Source organism: Plecotus auritus, assembly GCF_963455305.1.
Source record: "Plecotus auritus genome assembly, chromosome: 10".
NCBI classification, from domain to species: Eukaryota; Metazoa; Chordata; class Mammalia; order Chiroptera; family Vespertilionidae; genus Plecotus; species Plecotus auritus.
Window position 1 is genome coordinate 30,882,286 of NC_137785.1, and position 26,607 is coordinate 30,908,892.

Genomic DNA, 26,607 nt, shown 5'->3' on the forward strand with positions numbered 1-26,607 from the left:
GAAGGTGACGGGGCTGGGCAGCCTGGAGTCCCTCCTCCCAGTGACTCAGGGCCAGCACTGATAGGGTAATGAGCTGTAATTGTGAGTCTGAAAGTCTGTGTTGAAACAGAGAGGGAGCCCATGCATCAGGGAGGGAGGGAGAAATGGAATGAGATGGCTGCAAAGTGTTCCAGTTTCCCAACATGAGGAATTTGGGGCGCAGGGTGGGGATGGGGGCATCTGAGGAGATAGTCTGTTAGTGTCTCCTACCACCTCGGTAGGCGGAGGGAAATCACAGGCCGGGCCCCACCAGTGGGGCAAGGATACGAAACTCAGTGGGAAAGGGGACAGGTGAGTTAGGTGTAAGCTAGCCTAGGTCGGGGGCATCAGAATGGCGACAGGTGACCTTTCTCTCAGATTAAGTTAGCCTTTGCCTCTCCCATTTCTCTTCTCCCCCAGGCTGCCATCTAAAGGTGCCTGCCCTCACCCTCTCCACAACTCCAGAGAGACTGGAAGCTATGAGACTGGCCTCAGGTTTCAGTAGGGACCCCAGGCCTCTGGGAAGGAAGTGGCCACGACCCTGAGAGTGGTCATCATGGTGTCTCAGTTAGCATCCTGGTGGCTCTTGGCTAAGAAAGCTGGGTGTGGAGCAGAGGAGCTGGGCGGGCCAGCCACCCCCAGGGAATGAGTGGGAGGGAAAGACCTTGGGAGGGAGCGGCTGACCCAAGCACCCATCCTGTTTACCTGTTACGGAAGGGACACGTGTGTGAGTTCATGGCCTCCTGGGAGGGCTAGGACTGCACCAGCTCACCCCACCCACCCCCAGTCTCCCCCAGGAGCCAGGATGACCCTGGCAAGAGAGGAGGGGTCAGCACAAGAGCAGGAGCCCTAAGTCAGCAGCATGATGCTCTGCGGGTCCCAGCTCAGGATGTGGAACTTGGTCAGATCTCATCCCTGCTTAGCAAGCATGGCTGCCTCTGTACTCCCAGGAGCCCAGGCCCTCCCACTTGCCACTGCCTTGTATCACCACGACTCATCGCCCAGTTAGGAGGGGTCAGTTTCCATCTGCCTTTCTCAATGTCTCCCAGTCAGTCTCTCTCTCCACCCCAGCACCCACACCCCAACTTGTAACATTCAACACCTCTCACCATGTGAAAACAATCCCTGTCTGTCCTCAGCAGCTCCTACCTCCCTGTTATTCCATCTCTGACTCTTCAGTGATGATAATAAATGTGGTGGTAATAATAATAATAATCATTGCAGCTCCAATCTGTCAAGGGCTTTCTATGTGTCCAGCACTGGACTACACACTTTAAGGCTCAGACAGCCCTTGAGATCGGTTTTATTATTATTATTACCCCATTTAGAGTTGGAGAAGTTGGGGTTCAGAGAGAACATGTGAATGTGTGGTAGAGCAAAACCCAAGCCCAGCCTGCCCCACTCCTAAGCCCTGACCCCCAGCATTTTCTGTCACCTCAGTATTTCAGACCTCCCGCTGCTTTTCAAAACCCTCATTCTTTCCTGGATAGAATTGGTTTTGGTTTTGTCCTGGCATCTTGTGGGGGAGAGGGGAGCAGGAGTAAGTCTGAGGCCTCCAGGATTGGTGATGGAGACCCCAGCCCTGAGCCTGCTGCTTCCCACTTGCCGAGGACAGGACCTTGGCAGGCAGCAGAGTGACCACTGACTCAGACTCCTTGCCACACTTCCTTCGTGGGACACACCTTCACAATGGCATACATCTGCCCTCTCCCTTCTTTATTGCTAAGACTTTTCTTTAAGCAAGCTTACTTTCTTAATACATTTTAAGAAACTATTTTATATTGCTGCTGGAAGTAGAAAGCCAGAATCACTTGCCCATAAATAGAAAGTATCAGAAAAACATAGAGAGAAGCAAACAATGGTGTTACATTACAGATGGCTGCAGTTTCTGCATCCTCTTTATTAGCAAGTATGAGAGAGATGTTTAAGGCACACCAGCACAGAATTGAGTCTTCCTCTCTTACAAAATCAGAAAGCTTCAAAGAAAATTGAGAAAAGAGTTTCTCACTGGGTGGTTCAGAGTGATCTAAAGCCATGATCACAGACCACCTAAATTTTCCCTGCCACCAGCAGGTTCATGTTCTACATTCTGAGAAAAACTACTTCAGACATCTCTGTACCTGAGCCGTCACCTCAAATCAGTCTTAAGGCATAGTTATTATATACCCAGTCCAATAGATGATGTGGTGCCTTCACATGCATGATCTCATTTAATCCTCACTATAACCTCAGGAAGGAGGTTATTCCCATTTTACAGATGAGGTAACAGGTCTAGAGTTTTAAACACGTACACAGGATCATATGTGAAAAGATTATGGTAAAATGGAGTTGTCAGAATTTTACCCAAGTCTGTCTGACTCCAAACAGCTTTTACCACCCCCCTCCCCGCCACCTCACCATGCCTCCCTTGTTTTGTATATGATAGCATCCACAAATCTGGCATGCCTGCATCATGTCCACGACCTTCTGATTTCATCTTTTCTTTCTCATGCACCACTTTATTCATTCAACAAATATTTATTGAGTACCTACCCTGTGCCACGCCTGTTCTAGGCACTGGGGATACCACATGGAACAAGATCATCAAAATCTCTTTCCTTAGGGAGCTCACATTCATTGTGGGGGAATTTGGACAATAAACATATCAGGTGGTGATGAGCACTATGAAGGAAAACACAGTGGAGTGAGGGAATAGAGAAGACAGAGTGGGTATTTTAAATAGGGTGGTCAGGAAAGGGCTTTTTGAGATGTCACCTATGAACTGAAATCCAAAGGAAGTGGGAAACTGAGCATGAGGATATCTGGGGATAGTGTATCCCGACCAAGGGAATGGTAATGCAGAGGCTTTGTGGCTGGAGCAGAGGGAAATGGGAGTAGTTTATATCAAAGAGGTAACCATTTTTAAAATTAAATTTATTGGGGTGGCATTGGTTAACAAGATCACATAGGTTTCAAGTGTACATTTCTATGGTACATGATCTATATAATGCATTGTGTGCCGAACACCCAAAGTCAAAGCATCTTCTGTCACCATATACTTGGCCCCCTTTACCTTTTACTACCTCCACCCCTTCCCTCTGGTAATCACCATACTGTTGTCTGTGTCTATGAGCTTCAGTTTTATATCCCACACATGAGTGAAATCATATGGTCCTCAGCTTTTTGTGACTGACTTATTTTGCTTAGTATAATATTCTCAAGGTCCATCCATGTTGTCACAAATGGCAGTATTTCATCTTTTTTATGGCTGAGTACTACCACATCTTCTTAATCAGCCCCCTATTAAAGAACACTTTGGTTGTCTCCATGTCTTGGTCACCATGAATAATGCTGCAATGAACATAGGGGCGCATATATCTTTGCAAATAAATGTTGTCAAGTTATTTGGGTAGATACCCAAGAAGAGGGGTTGTTGGGTCATGTGGTAACTCTGTTCTTGATTTTTTTGAGGAACCACCAGACTGCTTTCCATAATGGTTGTACCAGTTTACATTCCCACCAGCAATGAATGAGGGTTCCCTTTTCTCCACAACCTCTCCCACACTCATTATTAGCTGTCTTGATGATAATAGCCATTCTAACAGGCACAAGGTGGTATCTCATTGTAGTTTTAATTTGCATCTTCCTAATAGCTACTGATGTTGAGCATCTTTTTGTATATCTGTGGGGCATTTGCATGTCTTCTTGGGAGAGGTGTCTGTTCAAGTCCTCAGCCCATTTTTTAATTGGATTGCTTGTTTGTTTGGTGTTTTATGTGTTCTTTATATATTTTGTGAAGAAGTAACCATTGTAAAGACTTTGACTTTTATCTGATTGAGATGGAACCATCTGAGGGCTTGGAACTGAGGAAGGCTGTGGTCTGACTTGGGTGTGAATAGGGCTCCTCTGGGGAACAGACTATTGTGGAGAGAGGGGAGTACAGAGATCAGGGAAGGGGCTTAAGGATGGAGGGTTTGGAGGTTGGACTCAAGTATAGAGAGGAGACAAGGCCTTGGGTCTGGGCAGTGTTTCTGCTCCCTCCTATGGGGTCCTAGGCCTCAAACTAGCACCTACTGGCTCATCTCTTCCACAGTGTCTGTCCTGGAGTCTAGGTTGAAATTCTAGCTCCACCACTTACTAGCCATAATTTAAATCCATCTGTACAACAATTTCCCTATCTGTAAGAGAGGTGAATGTGAGGGTTAAATGGGGTAATAATGCAAAGAGCTTAGATCAGTGCCCGGCACACATATATGTTGGCCGTGTTAACATTGTTGTTGCATTGCTTTCTCAGCAGTTGTTTAATTTTGAGACATACACATGCACTTCCTGAAAGAGCCAAATATAGAAACTTATTTTCAAAGAGAACTTACTTTGAAGCAGCAGGGTCCCAGGGAAGCATGCCACCTCACTAGCAGAGATCACCAGCAGGGAAGTGCTCTTGAAGAGACCCCACCATCACCACTTACTAGCTGGGTGGCCTCAGGTAACTCTCTCCCTTCCCTGAACCTCAACTTTATCATCTGTAAGGGGGATAATCATGGTACCTGCCTCATGGAGAGGTTGTGAGGATGGAATGAATCATGTCTGTAAGTGCTTAGCATAGACATAGTAGGCACCCAATGAAGATGGCTGTCCGGTCCCACCCAAACTCCTCTCCTTGTTCTTCCATATCTGCAGAAACTGGCACCTCCCATCTTTGTTACTCCCCAGCCTGGCTCCGCCTACCTGTGTCAGGTGCCTCGTTCTTGCTCACACTTACTCCAAGGCCTTTCCCAAGTCTGCTCAAGCCTTCCCTCTACCAGTTGTCAGCCATTTGTGCCTAGCCTAGACCTTTCCTTTTAAGCCTCTTAGTCTAGAGGGAACATGGATATGAAATAAGTAAATACAGGGTGTCCCCCAAAAAATACATATATATTGTAACAGCTGATTGCTCAATTTTGAAAATGAAATGTATTTTAATAAACACTGCCTTTATAGTTATTCAAAGTTTGTGTACACATTTCGGGGGGACACCCTCCATATAACTACAAATTGTTGTATGTGCTATGAAGAAAAAAAGCAGTGTGCCATGAGAAAGAATAACAAAGGTGGTCCTTTGTTCAGATTGTGTGGACAAGGTAGCTGAGACCTAAAGGGTGAGGAGGAACTAACATAGGGATCAAAAGGGACATGGAGGTTTGTACCTCTAATTCCCCTTCACCTTTTTCACCTATGCCCCCACCTCTCTCTCCTCTGGCAGCTATCTATTTGTCCTTTGTACCTATGTGTGTTTCTGTTTTGTTTGTTAATTTGTTTTGCTTTTTGGATTCCACATGTACTGAAATCTTACCGCATTTGTTCTTCTCTAACTGACTTATTTCACTTAGCATAATGCCCTCTAGATCAATCCATGTTATTGCAAAATATCAACTATACTTTAATTTAAAATGGGAGAGCATATAGAGAATATTCCTAGCAGAGTGAACAGCATGCAAGGCCTCGAGGCAAGAATGTGCCATGCTTCTTTTACTCTTCAAAACCAGCTACAATCTTCTTTTTCAGAAGCCTCCCAGGGTTGACTCCCAGTACATAATGATTTATCCCATACCTCTTTGGCAAATAAATCCAGCAAAAAATGTGCATACAAATAATCAGTGAAAGTTTTTACTTTATGAAAGGATAATTCCCTTGAGTATTCCCTTTTTGGAAGGGAGTCCTCCAATGTCCAGCACAGAGTAGACTTTCAGTAATGTGTGCTATGAATGAATGCTTCTCTTTTAAAAAATGCAGGAAATGGATGTCTGAAATTTACTTTGAAATACATTAAAAAATGTATTGATAGATGGCTAGATGGAGAGATGTGTGTGATGGATGGATGTGTGATAAAGCAAGCATAGCAAAATGTTAGTGGTAAAATCTAAACAGTGGGTATGCAAGTGTCCACTCTAAAGTTCTTCATATTTGTGCTAAATTTGAAATATTTTCAATATAAAGACTCAGGAACATCACCTTTATCGTGCACACCCTCCCTGGTGTGTCATTTGTTCTTACTGCTGCATTGCCTTGCATTTGTTTTCATATTCTGTTTCTATGCCTTGTCTCCTCAGGAAGCCTGTAAATTACAGGGCAGAACACTGTCTCTCTTCCTTTTTTTTCTTTTGGTCCCACTGTTGATGGAATTTTGACGCTGGAAGCCATGTTTATAGTCCTCTTCTGCAGGCAAGCATCCCTTCTTTATACAGGAGGAAATTAATGGCCCCTGTGGAGGCACAGGATCCTGATTGGAATGCCCGTCTCCCAGCAGGGTATGGCAATAGGAAGGCCTGCTGCTTTCTCATGGGTTACCCGGGGCAAGTGCTCTGCCCCTCTGAGCCTCAGTTTCCTCATCCATACAATGGGGATCATAAGAGGACTTATGCCTTTGGGTTGGGAGAGGTTTAAATGGTTACAGAGCATGAACACTCTTCACAGTAAGTGCTCAGTAGATAGTAGTTGCTATGATGATTCCAGAGGCGTTGAGTCATCCACGATCTGAAAGCTGGGCCTCCTCAGTCACCATTCCTGCCTTTGTAAAGAAGCTCTCCCTCCTGTCATCAGTGTGCCTTCCCCCCTGAACCTTTGGCCTTCCTCCCGGAGAGGGGATCTCCCAAATCTATGTCTTTCCTCTCTCCTTATTCACCGATTCCCATAGCTACTGATGCCAAACAAGGAAAGACCTCTTTGTTTTAGAATATCCCTTGTAGCTGTTAGGCTGTTTCTCCCTGCAAATACTAGTCATGTTTCTTAACCTGTGCAAGCCTCTACATGCTTCTCAATAAAATGGGGCTATAACAGTACCTCTTACTAGGTGGTTGGGAGACTTCAGTGATGTCATGCATGTAAAGCACCCGTCCGGGAGCCTAGCAGGCCTAAATTGTGTAATAAATCCAAGTGATCATTGTTATTCCTTTGGCACAACATCCCCTGAATGAAGATGCCGAGATGGTTCCTGCCATCTCTTCCCTGGTGTTTCTGCCCCCGCTACTGGCCTGAAGTGGCTTTCTTTCATGATGCTCCTCCCAGTGCTGACCACGAACCTTGCACACTGATGGAACTCGGTTTGTCTCTCTAACTGCCTCTTAGGTCTGATCAGCCTGAAATCTCTAGCTCAACCTGTCCTGTGCATCAGACCCCCAGCTCTCAGCAAAGAAGCCAGAAGAGAAAAGACAAGCCTCCCCTCACATTCCTCCTTAGGAAGCATGTGGACCATAATGAGAGCATGTTGTGTCGTATTTATTCACAAATCTCAGTACAGTTCCCTCAGGGGACTCCCGAAATCTACCCGCCTCCCATCCCTAGCTCCTCCAAGTCATTTCAGCTGATATGCCAACAGGAAAGCCAGTCTGCTCAGCAAGGCCAGTGCATCAGTTTAGGGAATGATGTTGGCGACGCTCTGGAAGAGAGAAGGAGATAGGGAGTGAATGCAGGGTATGCAGTCATAAGGGCATTGAGACCTTTGCCCTCACATCCTTCCCTAGAGAAATGAGAGGGAGACTGGCTACTTTGGCCCAGTAATTGCTTGTATTCTAGGGAATATCTTAAGGAAGGTAGCACCTAGATTGAGAAAGAACAGAGAGCCAGCACTCCAGGGCAGAGATGCCAAGAGAGGGACTCTGTAAGAACTGAGAAGCCTTGTCTGCTTTGCCTCAGAGAATCCCCTGCCACCCCATAGCCCGGGAATAAGCAAGGTGTGCCCTTGGGTTTCAGGAGCAGTCTAAAGAGCTGTTACACACCCTTACCCTTCCGCCCAGCTTCAGGCAGCTGAGGTACACAGCCAGGACTTTACTTTGGACCAGAATCCCACAGGAGTCTTTATTCAGGGAAAGGACAGAGCTACAGGTTCCCACCACCCAGCATATTGCTGCATGACAGCAGGGATGCGTAGCAGAGATGTTTACACCGGGTTGAGGTAGGGAGGGAGTCGCAGAGGAAATGATGAGGAAAGATGGTGGGCACATGGAGGGGATGGTTTCAGCCACCCCTCTCTCTCTGGCTCACAGATGTATATGTGCCCCTGGAGGTCTTTTCTGCCAGCTTGTATTTGCTTCAGTGGGAATGAAAAACACCTAAGAGATAAAAGCAGGATGCAAAGGGCAAGAAGCAGGTGAAGAAAGGGACAAGCAGGGTTGGGAAATGGGTTGCATAGTCTCTGAAAGGCTGAGAGTCTGGCCACAGTGAAGTTGTCCATGAGCAGGCAATGGGAAGGGCAATGTACAGACATCTCCCAAGATGGAGAGCGGAAATCTAAAACCATGTGGGCACTTACCCTCCATAGAGCTGAAAAGCTGATGAAGGGCTTGTTGACCGAAGCCTGGAATTCAAGGACAAGAGGGTCAGTGCCCATCACCCACCCTAGCACCATCTCAGAAGGGCCTCCATCCCCCACTTCCAAGTCTATGCTCTACTTGTGAGACTTACTCCAGATGTTAATGTTGTGGTTGCGCCCCCTCCGTGATGGCCGGTGGATCCGCCTGGGTGACCGCCCTGTTGACAAAGCCCAGACCATCATTACAACCCCTCAATCCTTGAGGGTCTCCCAAGTTCCTTTTCCCCAGTTACCTGCTGCCCTCTAGGGTGACTAACCCACTATCCCCTCACTTTCCAGAAAGAAACCCAAAGGCCTGGTTGCTGTGGTAATTCTGTAGGAGATGAGAAGAAATGCAGTAAGGATGTCTGCCCCTACTGACTACTCTTCCCCCCATTCCCTTTTATTTTAGTTAATGAGATGCTTTCAGTCACTGAGAAGGGGCCTGACTAGAAAGGGAACCTAGAGGACCCACACAAATACCAAGACCATAGTTAACCTCAGCCCTGACCTCAACTCTACCCCCTTTATACACACTTGAGCCTGATCCCTAACTCAGGTTGATCCTTATCTTCAATCCTATCCCAGATACTCAGCAGTGTCACTCAGCTGCTGCTGCCAGCCTGGAGCCTTATCACAAACCTCCCTCTCCTGGTCTCTACATGGTGAATCCTGCTGTCTGTCTCAGCCCTTTCCCCTACAGTGCATGCTTTCTACATAGACCCTTCCTTCCCACCCACATCCCTGGCTCCCTGCCTGGAACTCAATGTGGTTATAGGCTTTGAGGCTTAGGCCAGTCCCTCAAGATAGTATCCCAAAGACTCCTCATGGAGATTACAGAGTGGAGAATTGAGGCAGGCAGGAGTCTGCCTTCTATTGCCAAGCTCCCTCCTTGGTGCCTGTTCAGCTATGCATAGTGCTGCTTGCCTCTCCTATCCTCCAGTATTTGTTCCCTCTACCTAAATGGGGTTCAGAAACCCTCCAGGAGACCTACTCCAATGAGGCAGTGTGGAGGAGAGGAAGAACCCGGGCCTGTAATTTGCCAAAGATGTGTGCTAGCCACAGGACCTTGGCAAATCCCCTTAAACCTCTCTGAGCTCGTTTTCTCATCTGAGAATCAGGGAGTCAAGACAGCCTCCTCGGTCCGACAACCTCCAAGGCTCATCATGAAAATTAAACAAAAAAGGGCTTATCTCCAAAGCTATTCCTTATGCTCACACTCAGATGTTCTGCCTTTTCTCAGTGCTCATCTGCTCCCACAGTCACCGATACTGGCTCAGTAATTTATTCCTGTTCCCCAGGAGAGGCTTCAAGTTCCTCCCTCCAGACCTCCTCAACTAGGAGGGCAGCTCCCGGAGGTGGGGCTGGGTCACATTCACACTATCTGGTTTAAAGCTTTGCAGATAAGATGGATGGATCCATCTGACCAGCTCACCAGCAGCTCCTTTGTAAAGAAGGAGAGGGAGGAGGGCATGGTTATACAGCTGCCTAAGCTTCTTTCCCCACATGCAGGCTACCTGGGCTCCCCAAATTTCTTAAAGGTTTAACCTCTCCCTCCCCCAGCCCCCTTCTCCCCATTTCCCCACCCCTGTTCACCTACATTCAGCAGCTGGTTGGCCTCCTTGCCGTCTTGGTTGACCCCATAATGAACATTCTGCTGCAACCTGTCCACCTCCTTCCCGGCCTGGCCAGCAGCATGGTGGACACCTTGGCCAAGTTTCTCCGCTTCCTTTCCAGCCTGGCCAGCAGCGTGGTTGACCCCTTGGCCAAGTTTCTCTGCCTCCTTCCCGGCCTGGTTGACCCCATCGTAGACCCCGTGGACTACTTTGTCTGCCTCCTTTCCAGCCTGTTCAACGGCATGGTGAACTCCCTGGCCAAACTGCTCCATCTCCTTCCCAGCCTGGTTGACTCCATTGTGGACCCCTTGGACCACTTTGTCCCCCTCTTTCCCAGCCTGCCCTGCTGTGTGGTGGACCCCCTGACCAAACTTCTCTGCCTCCTTCCAGGCCTCATTAACCTCATGGTGGACCCCATGGCCAAACTGCTCCACCTCCTTCCCGGCCTGATTGACTCCAGGATGGACACCTTGGCCTATTTTGTCTCCCTCCTTTTCACTCTGTCCTGCCGCATAATGAGCATCCTGCCCCAGCCACTCCACCTCCTTCCCAGCCTGGTTAACCCCATGATGGACCCCTTGGACTATTTTGTCCCCTCCTTTCCCAGCCTGCCCAGCGGCATGGTGGATCCCCTGACCAAACTTCTCAGTCTCCTTCCAGGCCTCATCAATCCCATGGTGAACCCCATGGCCAAACTTTTCTGCCTCGTTCCCAGCCTGCCCAGCGGCATGGTGGACCCCCTGGCCAAACCTCCCGGCCTCGTTCCCAGCCTGCCCAGCGGCATGATGGACCCCCTGACCAAACTTTTCTGCCTCATTCCCAGCCTGCCCAGCGGCATGATGGACCCCCTGGCCAAACCTCCCTGCCTCGTTCCCAGCCTGCCCAGCAGCATGGTGGATCCCCTGACCAAACTTCTCAGTCTCCTTCCAGGCCTCATCAATCCCATGGTGAACCCCATGGCCAAACTTTTCTGCCTCGTTCCCAGCCTGCCCAGCGGCATGGTGGACCCCCTGACCAAACCTCCCTGCCTCGTTCCCAGCCTGCCCAGCGGCATGGTGGACCCCCTGGCCAAACTTTTCTGCCTCGTTCCCAGCCTGCCCAGCGGCATGGTGGACCCCCTGACCAAACCTCCCTGCCTCGTTCCCAGCCTGCCCAGCGGCATGGTGGACCCCCTGGCCAAACTTTTCTGCCTCGTTCCCAGCCTGCCCAGCAGCATGGTGGACCCCCTGACCAAACTTCTCAGTCTCCTTCCAGGCCTCATCAATCCCATGGTGAACCCCATGGCCAAACTTTTCTGCCTCGTTCCCAGCCTGCCCAGCGGCATGATGGACCCCCTGGCCAAACCTCCCTGCCTCGTTCCCAGCCTGCCCAGCGGCATGATGGACCCCCTGGCCAAACCTCCCTGCCTCGTTCCCAGCCTGCCCAGCGGCATGATGGACCCCCTGGCCAAACCTCCCTGCCTCGTTCCCAGCCTGCCCAGCGGCATGATGGACCCCCTGGCCAAACCTCCCGGCCTCGTTCCCAGCCTGCCCAGCGGCATGATGGACCCCCTGACCAAACCTCCCAGCCTCGTTCCCAGCCTGCCCAGCGGCATGGTGGACCCCCTGGCCAAACCTCCCAGCCTCGTTCCCAGCCTGCCCAGCGGCATGGTGGATCCCCTGACCAAACTTCTCAGTCTCCTTCCAGGCCTCATCAATCCCATGGTGAACCCCATGGCCAAACTTTTCTGCCTCGTTCCCAGCCTGCCCAGCGGCATGATGGACCCCCTGACCAAACCTCCCTGCCTCGTTCCCAGCCTGCCCAGCGGCTTGGTGGACCCCCTGGCCGAACCTCCCCGCCTCATTCCCAGCCTGCCCAGCGGCATGGTGGACCCCCTGGCCAAACCTCCCCGCCTCATTCCCAGCCTGCCCAGCGGCATGGTGGACCCCCTGGCCAAACCTCCCTGCCTCACTTCCCGCCTGGTTGACCCCATGATGGACCCCCTGAATCACTTTGTCTGCCTCCTTCCCAACCTGTCCAGCAGCGTTGTTGACCCCATGGATAAACTTCTCTGCTTCCTTTCCTGCTTGTCCGACGCCATTGTTGGTACCATGGGCTACCTTGTCCAAGCCGTGGTTGAGCCCCTGGACGCCTTTGTCCAGCTCCTTGCCGGCCTGGCTCCCCATGTTGCTAAGTCCATTAAAAACTTTCTCCACTTCCCTTCCAGCTTGAGTGATGCCATTATTGATGCCTTCCAGGGCCTTGCCCACCTCTCTCTCTGCATTGCTCAGCCCTCGGTTGATCCCTTCAATGACCTTCTCAATGGGGTCATCACTGGCTGCCCATCCAGGCAGGGCCCCCAATAGCAGTAGGAGGGAGCAAGAACTGACCAAACTGGCAAGATGCATATTGTTGGGAAGATGGGGAGGATGCAGAGAGGAACCAGCGAAGCCAAGCTGCTATTTATCTCTGCCTCCCTCCCTCTTCTCCACCCCTCATGACTCAATTACCCCCGTGAGGCACTGACTTGGTCCCCAGTCAAGGAGGTATTTCCCAGGGAGATTTGAGGTTGAGCAACGAAGAGGAGGAGGAAGAGAGGATGAGTCATGAATGAAGAATACTCACATGGCATCTTTGCTCCTTGCCCAGTTTGGGCCCTCCACCCCAGGGCCTAGATGTCTGCCCTTCCAACTACCTCCTCTTTTCATTCCTCACCCACTAACCAGGTCTCCTCTCTCCCAACCCCACCTTCAATCACCCCCATCTCTGGTTCCTCAGCTTCTTCACTCCTCTCAGGGGATCAAGGATCCAGCTTCCCAGCATTGAGATTCTAGAAAGATGAGAGGTACAGTCAGGGGGAGGTGAGCACTTTCAGGGAGATGAGGAAATCATCGGACCTTGTTCTTATTGTTTTTGTGGACCCTCTTCTCTCTCTCTCCTCTCTCTCTCTCTCTCTCTCTCTCTCTCTCTCTCTCTCTCACACACACACACACACACACACACACACACACACACACAATTTCCTATGCTTCAGCCACACAGGACTTCTCCCTAGGTCCTGAAACACACCAAGCCAATTCCTGCTTTACAACCTTTCCCCTTGCTAGTCTGTGTGGTATGCAGTACTCAGATCTTCACATGGCAGGTTCCTCCTCATTCTGTTTTTGGCTCAAATATCACCTTCTCAAAAAACTTCCCTGGCTGTCCCCCAGTTATACTCTGTAATATCATCCTTCGGTTTTTATAGCACTTAATTGATCCAAAATTACCTTTTTTATTGTCTGTCTCTATCAGATTATAAACATCCAGAGGACAGGGCCTTTGTCTGTGTTAGTTACTGCTATATCCCCAACTTCTAGAACATTGCCTGGAGTTCAGTAGATATTTATAGATTGGACAAATGGATGGATTAGAAGAAGCCAAGGGAAGGATAGGCCTAAGCCTGAGTCTCAGAGGATGCTGGGGGGGAAGGGTGCCTGGGTCCCCAGAGCAACCTAGGGTCCCTTGGGAGGGTTGCAGATTTTGGAGCCAGGATCACATTCTCATCACAGAACCCTAGCCTCCTGCCTCCCAGCCCTTGGGCAAGGGCAGGGGGCTGATTGCCGTGAGCTGGGACAGGACGCAGTGCCTCCTGAAAAGCCGGTTGAGGCAGCTGTGGGGAGGGGCTGGAGACCCAGAGCAGCAGGAGACTGTCAGCCAGAACCTGGGCTGGGGGCCAGGAGCTCATTCTTCCTGACCTCCTCCCCCTGGAGACTCATAAGTCCCAACCTGAAGCCCCAGGTGTTGACATGGCAGCATGGGTTGAAGGGGGAAATAGCTGAGAGTTTGGCCTAAGTGTGAAGAGAGGCATCAGGAGGAAGGGCAGGTAGTAGTTTGTAGATCTGTGGCAGAATATCTATCTGGAGGTAGTTTAGAGGCAGGCAGAGACCAGTAGGACAAGAGCCAGTGGGTGGGTACAGTTGGGTGAAGGGGTGTAAGATATTTGGGTTTTTGTGCCAAGGGAGAGACTGAGAGAGGGGGTGGAGGTGGGATTGCAAGTGGGAAGGCCAGGCAGGAAGGAATGTGCAGGGTGTGAGCAAGTGGGGGTGGCAGAATTATGTGTGTGGGTGCCCAGGTGTGGTGAGAATCTGTAAGTGTTTTTGGGCTTTGCTCAAACAAGGACAACAAGGCCCACTTCCCTTGGCAGACCCAGGGTTCCACCCCAGATCCTGGACACTTGGTTCTATCTGGAACCAGGCATCCGAGACTCAGAGGCCCAGGAGCTTTAGCCTTCTCTGTGCTCTGCCTATAGAGGGTGACTAATTGTACCACCTCTCCACACTTGAGCTCATCATATGTTTCCAAGTTTCACGCTCCAGGAACAAAGCCAAATCCCTGGGCAACCTCAGGTGTGGCTTTTCTGCCCTGTCTAGTGCCTAAATGAGGGAGTTTCCCATGCCAGGAGATTGCTGGGTGGGGAGCTCCAGAATCCTAATCCTCCCTGAGATTGTCAGGTGGGGTTTCTCCATTTCTCTTTCCACCCCTCTCTCTGCCCTACCCTACCATCTTCTGTCAGCCTCAGGCCCCCTCCTCTGTGCTCCATTCCCACTGGCCACTATTTGGTTTGGATTTTGGCATCTATCTCTGTGAGATTGGCCTGCCATCCTCTGCTAATTTTGGCTACATGGCTGTGTTGCTTTCCTAGAGTGAGTGGCGGAGCTTTCAGTCATGGAGCCATCACAACTCCCCCAAAGAACTCCCAAGAAGTTTGCCATGAAAGTACACAGTGTGCATGCCGATCCACAGGGCCTCTGAACATTTGTTGCCCGGAGCCTCTCTGCACAGGAGCTGCCGCAGGCTTTCCAGCTCTGGTTAGGATCTGCAGCATTTCCTACAGTCTGGCGAATACTTGTTCCTGATGCTTTGGCAGATCTTGCCATAAAATCAGGATCTGAATCAGCCTTTGGGATCTTAACTCTTTGTCTCTTGTTATTGGCCTACTCTATTCTGCCATTTCTTTTTGTACCAATTTTGATCCTTTATATTCTCTAAGAAATATTTTTATTTCATCAAGCGTTTCATATTTATTATTGTAAAGTTATACAAAATCAGTCCCTTTTCAGTCCTGGTTTTATATGTATGGTCTTTCCACCACTCTTGATCATACATGTAAAGTTTGTCCCCCCTTTGTTTAATCACTATCTTTTTTTGGTCCTGAAATCTCCTTATCTGTATGTATACCCAATTTAGTAGTTTCATTTCCACCTCTCCCAGGCCATCCAAGCAGGAAGGCCTCACCCTCACCCTAACCCATGGCAGTTGCTTTAGTAAACTGAGTTCCCACGGAGGTTTGGGGAAGAGGTTATATCATTGTGCCCCTTCTTGTTTCCACACCTCTTTTTGGGATGCTGACTCCTTCCTGGCTCAAACCCCCACACCCCTAAGTCTTGGTCACAGTTGTGTGTCAACTGGCCCTGCAGGTGCCTGCCTGTGAGTCACAGATGTGCAAGCAAGCTCCCACCCGCAGTGCTTTAGGGCCATGGTCGGCAAACTGCGGCTCGCGAGCCACATGCGGCTCTTTGGCCCCTTGAGTGTGGCTCTTCCACAAAGTACCACGGCCTGGGCGAGTCTATTTTAAAGAAGTGGCGTTAGAAGAAGTTTAAAAAATTTAGCTCTCAAAAGAAATTTCAATCATTGTACTGTTGATATTTGGCTCTGTTGACTAATGAGTTTGCCGACCACTGCTTTAGGGGAAGGGCCCAAACGTTGTGGAAGCTTGCTTTGTGCCAGGCACAGTTCTAGGTGCTGGAGGCCCAGGGGTGAACAAAATAGACAAGAATGCATGCCTTGTGGGAGACAGTGAACAAGTAAATCAATAACTGGGTCATTACAAACTACATGCAAAGCCACAAGGAAAAGAATGGGGGTTAGAGACATTTGCTGTGAGGAAAATAAAAAGAATAGCATAACTCTGGAGTAGTTTTAGACTTGGAACATCCAACTTAAGATGGGAAGTCAGACAGGCTTCCTGAAAGGTGGGTACATTGAGGGGGTGAGGCTGATGGCAGGAAATGACTGAGAAAGGAGAGAACTTTAGATGGGGAGTCAGGAGGGTCTCTTTTAAAGGGTAACACCTGCCCTGACCCCTGGCCAGTGTGGTTCAATTGGTTGAGCATCATCCAGTGCACCAAAAGGTCACTGGTTTTATTCCCTGTCAGGGCACATGCCCAGGTTGTGGGCTTGATCCCCTGTAGGGATGTGTGCAAGACAACTTATTGATATTTCTCTCTCTCCCTCTCCCTTTCTCTCTAAAATCAATAAAAACATGTTTTTTAATAAATAAAGGGCAACACCTGAGGGAAACTAAGAGGCAGCCAGCTGAGGGGAGACCTCCGATGGGCTTCCAGGCATAAAGGAACAGCTGGGGTAACTATGGGGAACGGGGATGTGTGTCCAGGAACAGCACGGAGCCAGTGTGCTTAGGGAGAGAGAGAAGGGCTTTGAGGATCAGTGTAAAAAGTTGGATTCCATTCTAGACGCCAGCAGTGGCATTGGAATGGTGGTGCACAATGTGCAGACAGCACACCTCCACTGGGATGGGATGGGCCCTTTGCGCCACTGCCTCTGTGACGTCACTGGACTGTGACGTCACGGCAGAAAGCTCGTGCCCCGCTGGCCCCCCGCCCCGCGTCGCAGTAACATCGCGGCGAGTCCCTGGGCAGCCAGGCCATGAAATTTTAGGAGGCCATGCCGAAGCGCGACATCGTCCTCACCAATGTCACCGTGGTCCAGCTGCTGCGACAGCCGTGCCCCGGTGAGGGAGGAGGCGGAGGAGCCCGCTAGGAGGGGGGGGGGGGGGGGCGCGAGGGAGGATGGGGAACAGCGCTCGCTGGGTCGGAGCCCCCTTCATAGAGCGTCCGCAAAAGAGCGACAGGAGGCGCACTCTGGCCAACCGGCTCTTCCATCCGGGCTGCTTTTCTCCCACCCTGCAGCCACCCCTCCCCAGTAGACCACCAGAGTTTGCTAGCCAAGTGGTTTCCATGGCGATGGTGGAAGGGAGGATGGGCTGGGTGCCTCTTGCGCTCGTGGTGGAAGGCTAGAAGCAGGGGCTGGGACGGAAGCAGGAGCCGAGTTTATGAGTGGGCAGCTCTGAGGACAGCCTCTGGGGTTGAGAAGCTCGGGGAGAGACGTTTCACCTGAAATTGACGCTCCCGTCGACCAGGGCGGAAGGGCCGCTTGGGAGTTGGCGGGCTTTGTCCCTCCCTGTATTGCACCAAGCGAGGGCACTTACAACCTCCGAGGGCTGTGCCCAGCGCTTCGCTAGCGTGCACTTATTGAAGCCTCACAACCACATAGTGAGGTCAGCGTGTTTACTGTTCCCTTTTCAAAGAGCGCAGACCGCTTGCCTTAGGTCTCTCCCACTGGAATCGTAGAGTTGGGACTCGGAGTCCCGCTCGCAACCACTGGGCAGCCCTACTTCACTCAGTTGGAAGTGCGCGTGTACACACACACACACACTCCAACCCAAGGAGCCCAGGTCTTCGGGAGGCAACCCGCATTCCCTGCCGGCCTCCTCACTGACGGTAGGGGAGTGGGGGTGAGAAACAGCCAGGAAGCTCCTCCCCAAGGGGCTGGGCGTGGCCCGGGCTTAGGTGCCGTTCTGGGGCCTTGAACCCGCTCGCTGCTGGTCATGGCTCTGTGCCCTCGGGCCTCGGTTTCCCTTTGTAAAGTGGATTTGTAGCTAAGCCTCCCAGGATTCTGTGAGCCGATGCACGTGGAGCTCAGCACAGCACCTAGCGTCACTGTAATTGGGACAGCGCACCTGTGACAGCGCTTCCCCTATGGAAGCAGCTCAGCTGGGCTCCTCCCGCTCAGTACAGCAGCTTTTCTCCAGCCCCAGGACCCCACCCCTAGAGTGGAGGGGAAGAGAGGGAAGTTGGGAGAGTTTTAGGTAGAGGAGTGGATTCATCCCTACTCGTAATACAGATGGACAAATCTCCTTTGTTATAGCAGAAACAGAACCCCAAGGAATGCAAACATCCTAAGGTCACCAATAATCACAGGGCCTCTGCCACCAATAAAGACTAATACGTTTATGAACTTGTACTGCTACTGCAGACACCCACAGCCCAGCCTCAGGCCACAAGGTCTGTGGCAGCCCAGAGAGGTCAGGGAGACAACAGGCCAGCTGGCCCTGGCTCCTAGCCACTCCACTTCCCAGGTGCTTTAGATTCTAGTAGTGCCAAAGCCAACTCCCACCTTCATCCTTGGGCCTCTCTCCATCCCCTTCTCTCTCCCTTTCCTCATGAATACTTAGTATCAGACTTCCTCCCCTGTATTAAAATCAGCACTTGAGATCTCACTGAGTCCTCCCAGAAGCCCCCAAGGAGAGGGTGAGATGTGATGACAAGAAACAAGTCAGAGAGGTTCATTAACTTGCACAAGGCCAGATGCCAAGTAGCTGAGCCAGGGATGACAACCGGGCCTGATCTCCAGTATGAAACCCTCTGCCAGGCAGAACCCTGACTGCTGTCTCCACATCTCCCCTCCTCTCAAGCCTTCACATGAAGCTCAGATAGCAAGCACACCTCCAAGCACAGGTGTTTGAATATGCAGTAAGGGAGTGTGTGTTTAGAGAACCGGAAGCTGATAAAGATCTCCATTTATTTCATGTTCTGGTACATGTGTATTCTCTAAATTTCTCTGAGGATAAGAATCACCTTAAGTGCTCCTTAAAAACACTTGAGCTCAAAACAGACCTACTGAGTCAGATTTCCCTAGGAGGCACGGACCACTGGGCTACATGAATTATCAGGCCATTTGGGGAAAGGTCTTTGAAATACTAATGTATGCGGAATGTTCCCAGACTATTGTCATAAGCGCTACACCTATTATTACCTCACTTAATCCTCACAGTGACCCTCTGAGAGTACTATTATCTCCATTTTAGAAAGGAGAAAACTGAGTCACAGAGTGTCACCCCAAGCAACTGTTAGAGATACATAGTACCCACTGAATTAGAATCACCAGGGAAGGGGCCCTGGCATTGATATTTTAAAGCAAGCCCATCCTCTATTCATTTTGTGGATCAGGTAGGTTTGAGAAATACGGCTCATTTTCTCTCACTGTGATGGTGCAGCTCACTGCCACCCCCCACTCCTTCCAACAGTGACCAGACCACCACCACCACCACCACCACCACCACCCAAAGTTGAGGCAGAGCCAGAGCCAGAGCCAGAGCCAGAGCCAGAACCAGAACCAGAGCCAGAGCCTATCAAGGAGGAAGCCCCACCTCCTCCGCCTCCTCCACCTCCTCCAACTAAGAAGGCTTCTTTGATTCGGGAACTGACTGTTGGCATCAATGGGTGAGTCGGCCCTGGCCTACGAGCCTTCCTGAAGCTGTAGGGCCCAGGCATTCCTCCAGTTACTGAATAGGACATCTCCACATTTCTCACCATCAATGCTTCCATTCTGTCCACCTTGGAGAAAGGGGGGAAAAGTAGACAGGGCTTTGCCCCCTAAGAGAGCTCATATTCTGGTGGGAAAACAACAATCAAATAAGGAACATTTGGTTTGGTGATATGTGAATGAACAGTATGGAGTATAGTTAAGACTGGAGAGGCCAGTGTTAGCTGGGGTGTCAGGAAAGATCTCTGGGAGGTGACACTGGAGTGAGGCCTGAGTGGCAGCTGTGCAGCAAGCAATGGCTTGGGGGCAGAGGTGGCAGCACAGTGCACAAAGGACAGGCAGGAATTCAGTGCTGGTGTGGAGCAAGCAAGGCAGAAGTGGGAGTGTGGTGGAAAGCAGACGAGCCTGGTAAGCCATGGTGAGGAGTTTGGATCTGGTTTTACTGATAGAGTTGTGGAGGTTTTCAGGCCAAGAGACATAACGGGACCTGAAGTTGTGAAAAATCCATCCAGCTACACAATTAGGAATGGGGTAAAGGGTGGATGGGTGAGGAAGCAGGCAAATCGGTTAAACTGGTGAGATCATGAGCAAGGTGATAGCTGCCTGCAAAGGGTTGGTTGCCTTCTTCCCCCAGACTGAGGAGTCCTACCCAGTCCCCTTGAGGAGCCTCCTGTTTCCCCCTTCTTTCCTGTCCCCTCCTCTGCCTGCTGGCTGAGGATTCTGAAGACAACCCCACAACCCCTGTCCTGGACAGATTTGGACGCATCGGTCGCCTGGTGCTGCGAGCCTGCATGCAGAAAGGCGTTAAGGTGGTGGCAGTGAATGATCCATTCATTGACCCGGAATACATGGTGAGTAGCAGGTAAAGGGTAGGTAGGATCGGGGGTTCAGGGGTGCTCTCTGGAAGGTTCTCAGCTGCAATATGAAACCTTCACCAAGGCAGGGATTCCTTAGGGATGCTTGCTCCCCTAGCCCTGCCACCCCCAAGATCAGGAGCCATTCTGTCTCCCACAGGTGTACATGTTTAAGTATGACTCCACCCATGGCCGATACAAGGGAACTGTGGAATACAAGAACGGACGGCTGGTTGTGGATAACCAGGAGATCAGTGTCTTCCAGTGGTAAGGGCAGCTGTCTGATGCATGCCTGCAACACATTAATGGAGAGGGTGTAAAGATGACAAGAATGGGATCCCAGCCTCTCACTTGGGATTCATAACCCCTCAGCACGTATGTGTCTCAGTACTGGTTTGAAGAGGGGGGGTCTCAGAGAAGTCTGTGACTGCTAAAATGGTTAGGAAGCACTAACTTAGAAAGATGCCCCCCTATACTCAATAATACTTTTGATTTAATGCACATTTGCAAGTTTTCGCACAGGCATATCAATTCAACATGTCTAAAACTCGCCTCTTGATTCTCCATCAACCCCCAAATCTATTCATCTCCCTTCCCAGGAAGCGACATCGCCGTCTGGCCAAGTGCTTCTACTCGGTTCCTACACAGCAACCACAGAGGCCTTTTTAAGACATCAACTGGGCCGTTACTGCCCTACTTAAACCCTCCCATCACCCCACAAATAAAATCCCAGCTCCTGATAGGGCCCCACAAGCACTATGAGCCCTAGGCCTGAGCCTTCTAATGTAATCTCAGCCACACTGGCCATCCACCTCTTGGCCCCATTTCACATAGTTCTCATTGATATTAATTTTCCTCCATTTAAAGATATATCCAGAATCTGCAAGTCAAAAGCATTATTAGATGTTTAATATGCTCCAAAGACATCAAGAAAACTAAACATTTATAAAATGGAAAATAGTGAACCTACTTCATATTTCTAACGTGAATTACAGGCCACTGCTGGCCCTGATTTGACATACACTTGTGCTTGCATGCTCACAAGCCTTCCCAGCGCTCCTCCCAGCAGGTCCACTCCCAGCCCCTCTTATTTATTGGGGTGTAGGGGGATGTGAATAAAAGACAAGGAAGGCTGGGTGCAGGGAGGGGAAGGAGGGGTGGAGGTGGGGACTGGAACATTGGCGAGAGAGAAGCTTCTTGACCCAAGTTTGAAATCATAACCAAAAACAATTTTGGCACAGAGGTCATTACTCAGACATACCATGTTCTCTCCTTCCTCAACCTGGGCACCTTCATTCCTGCCACTTGCAGCATTCCCCCCCTCATTGTGCACCCCTACTCAGGTTCTGCCTTGTCAGGTCACTGTAGTGGTTATTCCCCCCGCCACCCCACTATCACTGCACTGTGGGTGTTCTCCAGGCACAAAAGTGATATTGCTTTTGGGTGTACTTTACCCTGCTCCACCCTTTCTAGACAGGCAACCTTGGGCTAGGGAAGTGAATTTCCTTGAGCCTGTTTCTTCATGTAACCGATAGGGATGGGGATCAGATCCATAGCAGGTAGCACGGCCAAAGTTAAACAGGCATGTGGGGAGCACTGAGAAGGGCATTTTCCCACAAGGCTGCAGCCTCCTTGCAGGAAGAATCCTGTCCTGTCAGTTTGTGTCACCACTGTTGCTTTGGCACCTATAGTGCAGGCCCTGGCTCTGGGTAAACTCAGTACTTCCTTGAAGAATGAATGAATGGAATCCTCAAAATAAGACCCTGGGCAGGAAGCAGGGCCCAACAGTCTAGGGAAAAGGGCTGGGGTCTCCTGAGGTGGCAATTTAACAACTGTTGCAGAGGAGTTTGTTGAGTAGCCCTCCTCCCTAACTCAGAAGGCAGGACATGGGGGCATCAGAGAAGAGGTAATTGAGCCAAATGATGAAAAGTATGACCTGACAGAGCAGATGATGAGGAAAAGAGAACCATATGTGGTGGCCCAGGAGAAGAGAGGAAGCTACTCATTCATTCCTTTAATCTGGTATGCAGCCAATACAGATCCTAGGACCAGCCTGCCTGTACTTCCAGCCAGCTCTGTCTCCTACCCCTTCACCTCTGCCCTGGCTTCTCTAGAGAATGCCAGTAAGGGTGTGAGGGTTACATGATTCAGTGAAGGCGAAGCACTTAGAACATGGGCAGGTGTTCCATAAACATGTGTAGGATGGCTAATAAAAAATCACCCACAAACACTGTCTGAACCCCTTTGGAGGGAGCAGGCTCAATGACAAAGGAAACAGGCATAACCCTTTTGCCACAGAGTGGTCTAAAAGATGAGACAGATGCTAACAAAAAATCACAAAAGCAAATACTGCAGTTGTGATTAAGTCCTGTGAAGAAGACTCATACAAACCAAGGAGCAAACAGCAGTAATATTTAAAGTTCCAAATGCAAACGTTAGATAAAACTACCAAGTAAAAATATAAATTTATGAAAGTGGAAAGCAAAAAGGCCTTGACCTTTCTGATGTAAAACACTAACCACTGCTGACCCCAGGGTAGCCTGAGGCTACAGTTCCACCCCTCTCCCCCATTGCTCCCAGGATGTAGTGTCCGTCTTCAGGGACTTGCTCAGCCTCTGGCAGTAGGCTCCCTGTTGCAGAAGCTGAGTGCCAGAGACAAGAGGCAAGGAGGGCCAGGGTGAGGTTGTGAGGGCAGGGAATCAGAAGGCCTCGCCCTTCTGGAGTCTACATTCTAGGCAGCTTATGTAGAAAGGGCCTGACCTGGTTGGCAGTAGTCAGGGGTGGTCCCCTGGAGACAGAGGGTGAAGGAGCCTGAGTAGGGGAGGTGGCAACTTGTATACCAGGGCATAGCAGAGGAAGGGGAGTCAAGGCAGTGGCCCACAAGAGCTGCTCACAATGTATCAAGATAGGAGCTGCAGGGCTGGGAAAGTCAGATCTCCTGCCTCCGAATCTTTGTACTTGCTGCTCCTTTGGTCTGGCAAGCTTTCCCCACAAGTGGCCATATATCTGTCCTCACCTCCTCCAATTCTTTACTTCAGCCTCCCTCCTCAGCAAGCTGCCAAGAGGCAAGACTAGCAGGGTCAAATCTACCTGAGATAGCTAAGTATGTGTGGGGTCGGGAGAAGAGATGGTTACAGGCCAGGTGGGAAGGTGTCTAGTCAGCCTTTCAAACAGTAAAGGCCAGGGACTATGAAGGCAAGGCCATACAAGGGAGACTGATACACAGCCCTGCCACCTCTCCACAGCAAGCAGCCCAAAGAGATCCCATGGAAATCTGTTGGGAGCCCCTTTGTGGTGGAGTCCACAGGAGTGTACCTGTCCCAAGAGGAAGCTTCCGTAAGTGGGGGAGAAGGGGGCAGGGCTGGCCGGGGGTGTGACACTCAAAGCATCTCATCAATTCATGACACCAGTTCCTTCCTCCTTCCCTAGAACCACATCCAGGCAGGTGCCTTACGTGTGGTCATAAGCGCACCCTCACCAGATGCACCCATGTTTGTGATGGGGGTGAATGAAAAGGACTATAATCCTAATTCCATGAAAGTTGTCAGGTAATGGGCAGCAACATCCAGAAGTGGGTGGGTGATGTCCAGAGAGCATGCCAGCCTGTGATGGAAAGGGATCAGACTCAGCCTCCCGCCCCCTACCTCCACCCCCACTGGTGCTTCTTTCACATCCCCATCTGCTTCTCCCTCCCAAAGTCTTAACAGCCACCATGTTAACATCCTCCTAAAACTTAGAAATGCACAACTTCTGGAGAATATGCTTGGGGGGCTTCCCCCAGCTGCACCTCCGGTGCCTCCTTCAGTCTGAAGGCATCCCCAGTGATCTTTCTCATCCCCATCCTGACTTTTCACAAATCCAAGCCTATGAGCATATCCCCCAAATGAGGTAAGGGTGGAAGGGTGGCTCTGACACTCACCTCACAGTTCCCTTGCATACTGGGCCGTTTCAGCAATGCATCCTGCACCACCAACTGCCTGGCCCCCCTTGCCAAGGTCATTCATGAGCGATTCGGGATTGTGGAAGGACTGATGGTGAGTTGGGGAGAGGGCTGGGCAGGATAGATGGCAGGGAAACGGTACCTCTTCCTCTCAGGATTTGCTTAGTGTGTGACTTTAATAGAAAGAGACTGGTTTCAAGAGGAAAGGCCCCTCAGGGGTGGAGTCTTCTAAAATTCTGTGTAACTCTCGGCAAGGCTGAACCCTGGCATGCAGGTGCCCCTCCAGGGGTCTGTGGTGGCCCCACAACCTCCACACCTGGCTCATCACTTCAGACCTAAAATAAAGAGGCATAGGAACTTAGGAGCAGGAAGGCCTCACCTCAGCCCTCTTCTTCCCCAAGACCACAGTCCATTCCTACACGGCCACCCAGAAGACAGTGGACGGGCCATCAAAGAAGGCCTGGCGAGACGGACGAGGAGCCCACCAGAACATCATCCCAGCCTCTACAGGGGCTGCCAAGGCCGTGGGCAAAGTCATCCCAGAACTCAAAGGGTATGAGTGCGGGAAGCTGCAACCAGGGTGGGAGGCACACCCTGGGAAGAGCAGACGGGCCCTAATCTTTGAGGTATCTAATGAGAGGAAGGTGGAGGTGAGGGGGACAGATGGAGAAGTCCTTGGGTTCTGACTTCCACCTCGATATGGGACTGTCCAGGAAGCTGACAGGAATGGCGTTCCGGGTGCCAACCCCAGACGTGTCTGTTGTGGACCTGACCTGCCGCCTAGCCCGGCCTACCACATACTCAGCCATCAAGGATGCCATAAAAGCAGCAGCCAAGGGGCCAATGGCCGGCATACTTGCCTACACCGAGGATGAGGTAGGGACTGAGAAGAGACCCTGGGAGGAATCCTCTGGGAGAGACCATGACTTCCCACTTGCCAAGGAGCTGCTTGCAATGTATCAAGATAGGAACTGCAGGGCTGGGAAAGTCAGATCTCCTGCCTCAGAATCTTTGCACTTGCTGCTCCTTTGGTCTGGAAAGTTTTTCCCCCAAGTTACCATATATCTGCCCTCACCTCCTCCAATTCTTTACTTCAGCCTCCCTCCTCAGCAAGATGTTCTTTTTGTGGCCCCTTTCTTCACCTGAAATTCCATTTCATTCACGATTGGTCCTGCTAGCACGTGCACTCCAATAAGGCTAGATTTGGGGACTATCTTTTCACTTCCATAGCTCCAGCCATCTTCCCAGGGCCTGGCACGCAGCAGATGCTCAATACATGCTTCCTGAACAAGACAAAATACACCATTTTTCAACACTTGCTCAGGGCAGCCCATGGGCAGGCACCTTCCCTGTGAAAAACAGATGTCATTGTCCCTTTGCTCCCCGTAGTACCATCTCTGGTGCTGTCTCCCTGGTTTAGCTCCTTGCAAGTCCACCCTCACACAGCCACCAGGACCTCTTGTTTAAATGAAATCAGATCACATCCCCCCTCCCCGCACTGCAGAAAACCTTCCTGTGGCCTTCCACCACACCAGGGCCAAAACCCTCAGAGCCTCTGTGCTGCAGCTCCTTTTACCTCAGGTCTGCCGAGGGCCTGAGTCAGCCAGACCCAACCTCCTAGTCATCCAGACCTAGCCTTGCTGCCTCCACTTGGGGCCTCTGTGCCAGCCCATTCCAAGTGCCTGAATTATTCCCTGGAAATATTTATTGGTGCAGCATCAGGGTGTTTGTGGTCTGTGTCCTTTGGCCAGTCCCCCACCAGCAAAGCCCCCATGTGCCTTCTTCATATCCCATCCCCACAGCCTGGACACAGTAGGACTCCACCAAATATTGTAGATGAATGCATAGCCAATATGCCTGAGTCGGAACCTGGACTCCGGGAGGTCTTTGCTCTGCGACCCAAACTTATCTCAGAAATTCTGCCACCCAGGTTGTCTCTACGGACTTTATCGGTGATACCCACTCGTCCATCTTCGATGCTAAAGCGGGCATCGCGCTCAACGACAACTTCGTGAAGCTCATTTCCTGGTAAGGGGGGCGGGTCAGAGAACACGGGGAGCTGGGGGTAATGGGGAGGGATCCCCTGACCCTCTACCGCCCTCCCCAGGTACGACAATGAATACGGCTATAGTCACCGGGTGGTGGACCTCATCCGTTACATGTTTAGCCGAGACAAGTGAAGTGCGACAGCCCCTCCACTCCCCTGTGCTCCCAGTCCAGAACCTCCACCTCTCCTAGAGGGGAAGGAGAGCGCCCAGCGCACGGGCCCGCCCCGTGGGCCGCCAGCGAAATAAAAACAGCGTGCTCACAGCTGCGCCCGTGTCTCTGCGCCGTTCCCGGGGGGAGGGGGGGGGCAGTCCCCACTTCCTCCCGCGGCAGGTGCACAAGCGCCAGGCGCCTCCACTCGGCGCCGATCCCCCGAGGGGAGACGGACCGGCGCAGGCTCCAGCGGTCGCGCTCCGCTCCCGGGCGCAGCTCGTGACGTCACGCCCCGCGCCCTGGACTCCG

General features: G+C 51.0%; 2 protein-coding genes across 10 annotated transcripts; one reads left to right on the top strand and one right to left on the bottom strand.

Annotated features, from left to right (window-relative positions):
- Positions 1 to 7,221: 7,221 nt before the first annotated feature.
- SBSN (suprabasin) lies at positions 7,222 to 26,587 on the bottom strand (the record flags this gene model as incomplete). Of its 9 annotated transcripts, none has more annotated exons than XM_080645926.1 (8): positions 7,222 to 7,411; positions 8,285 to 8,329; positions 8,437 to 8,502; positions 9,924 to 10,319; positions 10,482 to 10,655; positions 11,142 to 11,411; positions 11,628 to 11,735; positions 11,898 to 12,326. In XM_080645926.1, 8 exons carry the CDS (start codon positions 12,324 to 12,326, stop codon positions 7,388 to 7,390), a joined length of 1,512 nt encoding a protein of 503 aa, XP_080502052.1. In that variant the 3' UTR covers positions 7,222 to 7,387. The 9 variants fall into 9 exon arrangements, 2 of the variants coding, with proteins under 2 accessions (XP_080502052.1, XP_080502051.1); XR_013959262.1 differs by lacking the exons at positions 9,924 to 10,319; positions 10,482 to 10,655; positions 11,142 to 11,411; positions 11,628 to 11,735; positions 11,898 to 12,326 and adding exons at positions 12,667 to 12,748; positions 24,079 to 24,434; positions 25,175 to 25,382; positions 26,063 to 26,124; positions 26,409 to 26,587 and having other exon boundaries at positions 7,384 to 7,411; XR_013959263.1 differs by lacking the exons at positions 9,924 to 10,319; positions 10,482 to 10,655; positions 11,142 to 11,411; positions 11,628 to 11,735; positions 11,898 to 12,326 and adding exons at positions 12,667 to 12,748; positions 24,079 to 24,434; positions 25,242 to 25,382; positions 26,063 to 26,124; positions 26,409 to 26,572 and having other exon boundaries at positions 7,384 to 7,411.
- Positions 16,583 to 26,408, top strand: GAPDHS (glyceraldehyde-3-phosphate dehydrogenase, spermatogenic). The gene is made up of 11 exons (XM_080645937.1): positions 16,583 to 16,711; positions 19,067 to 19,262; positions 20,060 to 20,156; positions 20,320 to 20,426; positions 23,405 to 23,495; positions 23,589 to 23,707; positions 24,112 to 24,193; positions 24,501 to 24,652; positions 24,813 to 24,975; positions 26,030 to 26,127; positions 26,207 to 26,408. Exons 1-11 carry the CDS (start codon positions 16,645 to 16,647, stop codon positions 26,277 to 26,279), a joined length of 1,245 nt encoding a protein of 414 aa, XP_080502063.1. The 5' UTR covers positions 16,583 to 16,644; the 3' UTR covers positions 26,280 to 26,408.
- Positions 26,588 to 26,607: the final 20 nt, after the last annotated feature.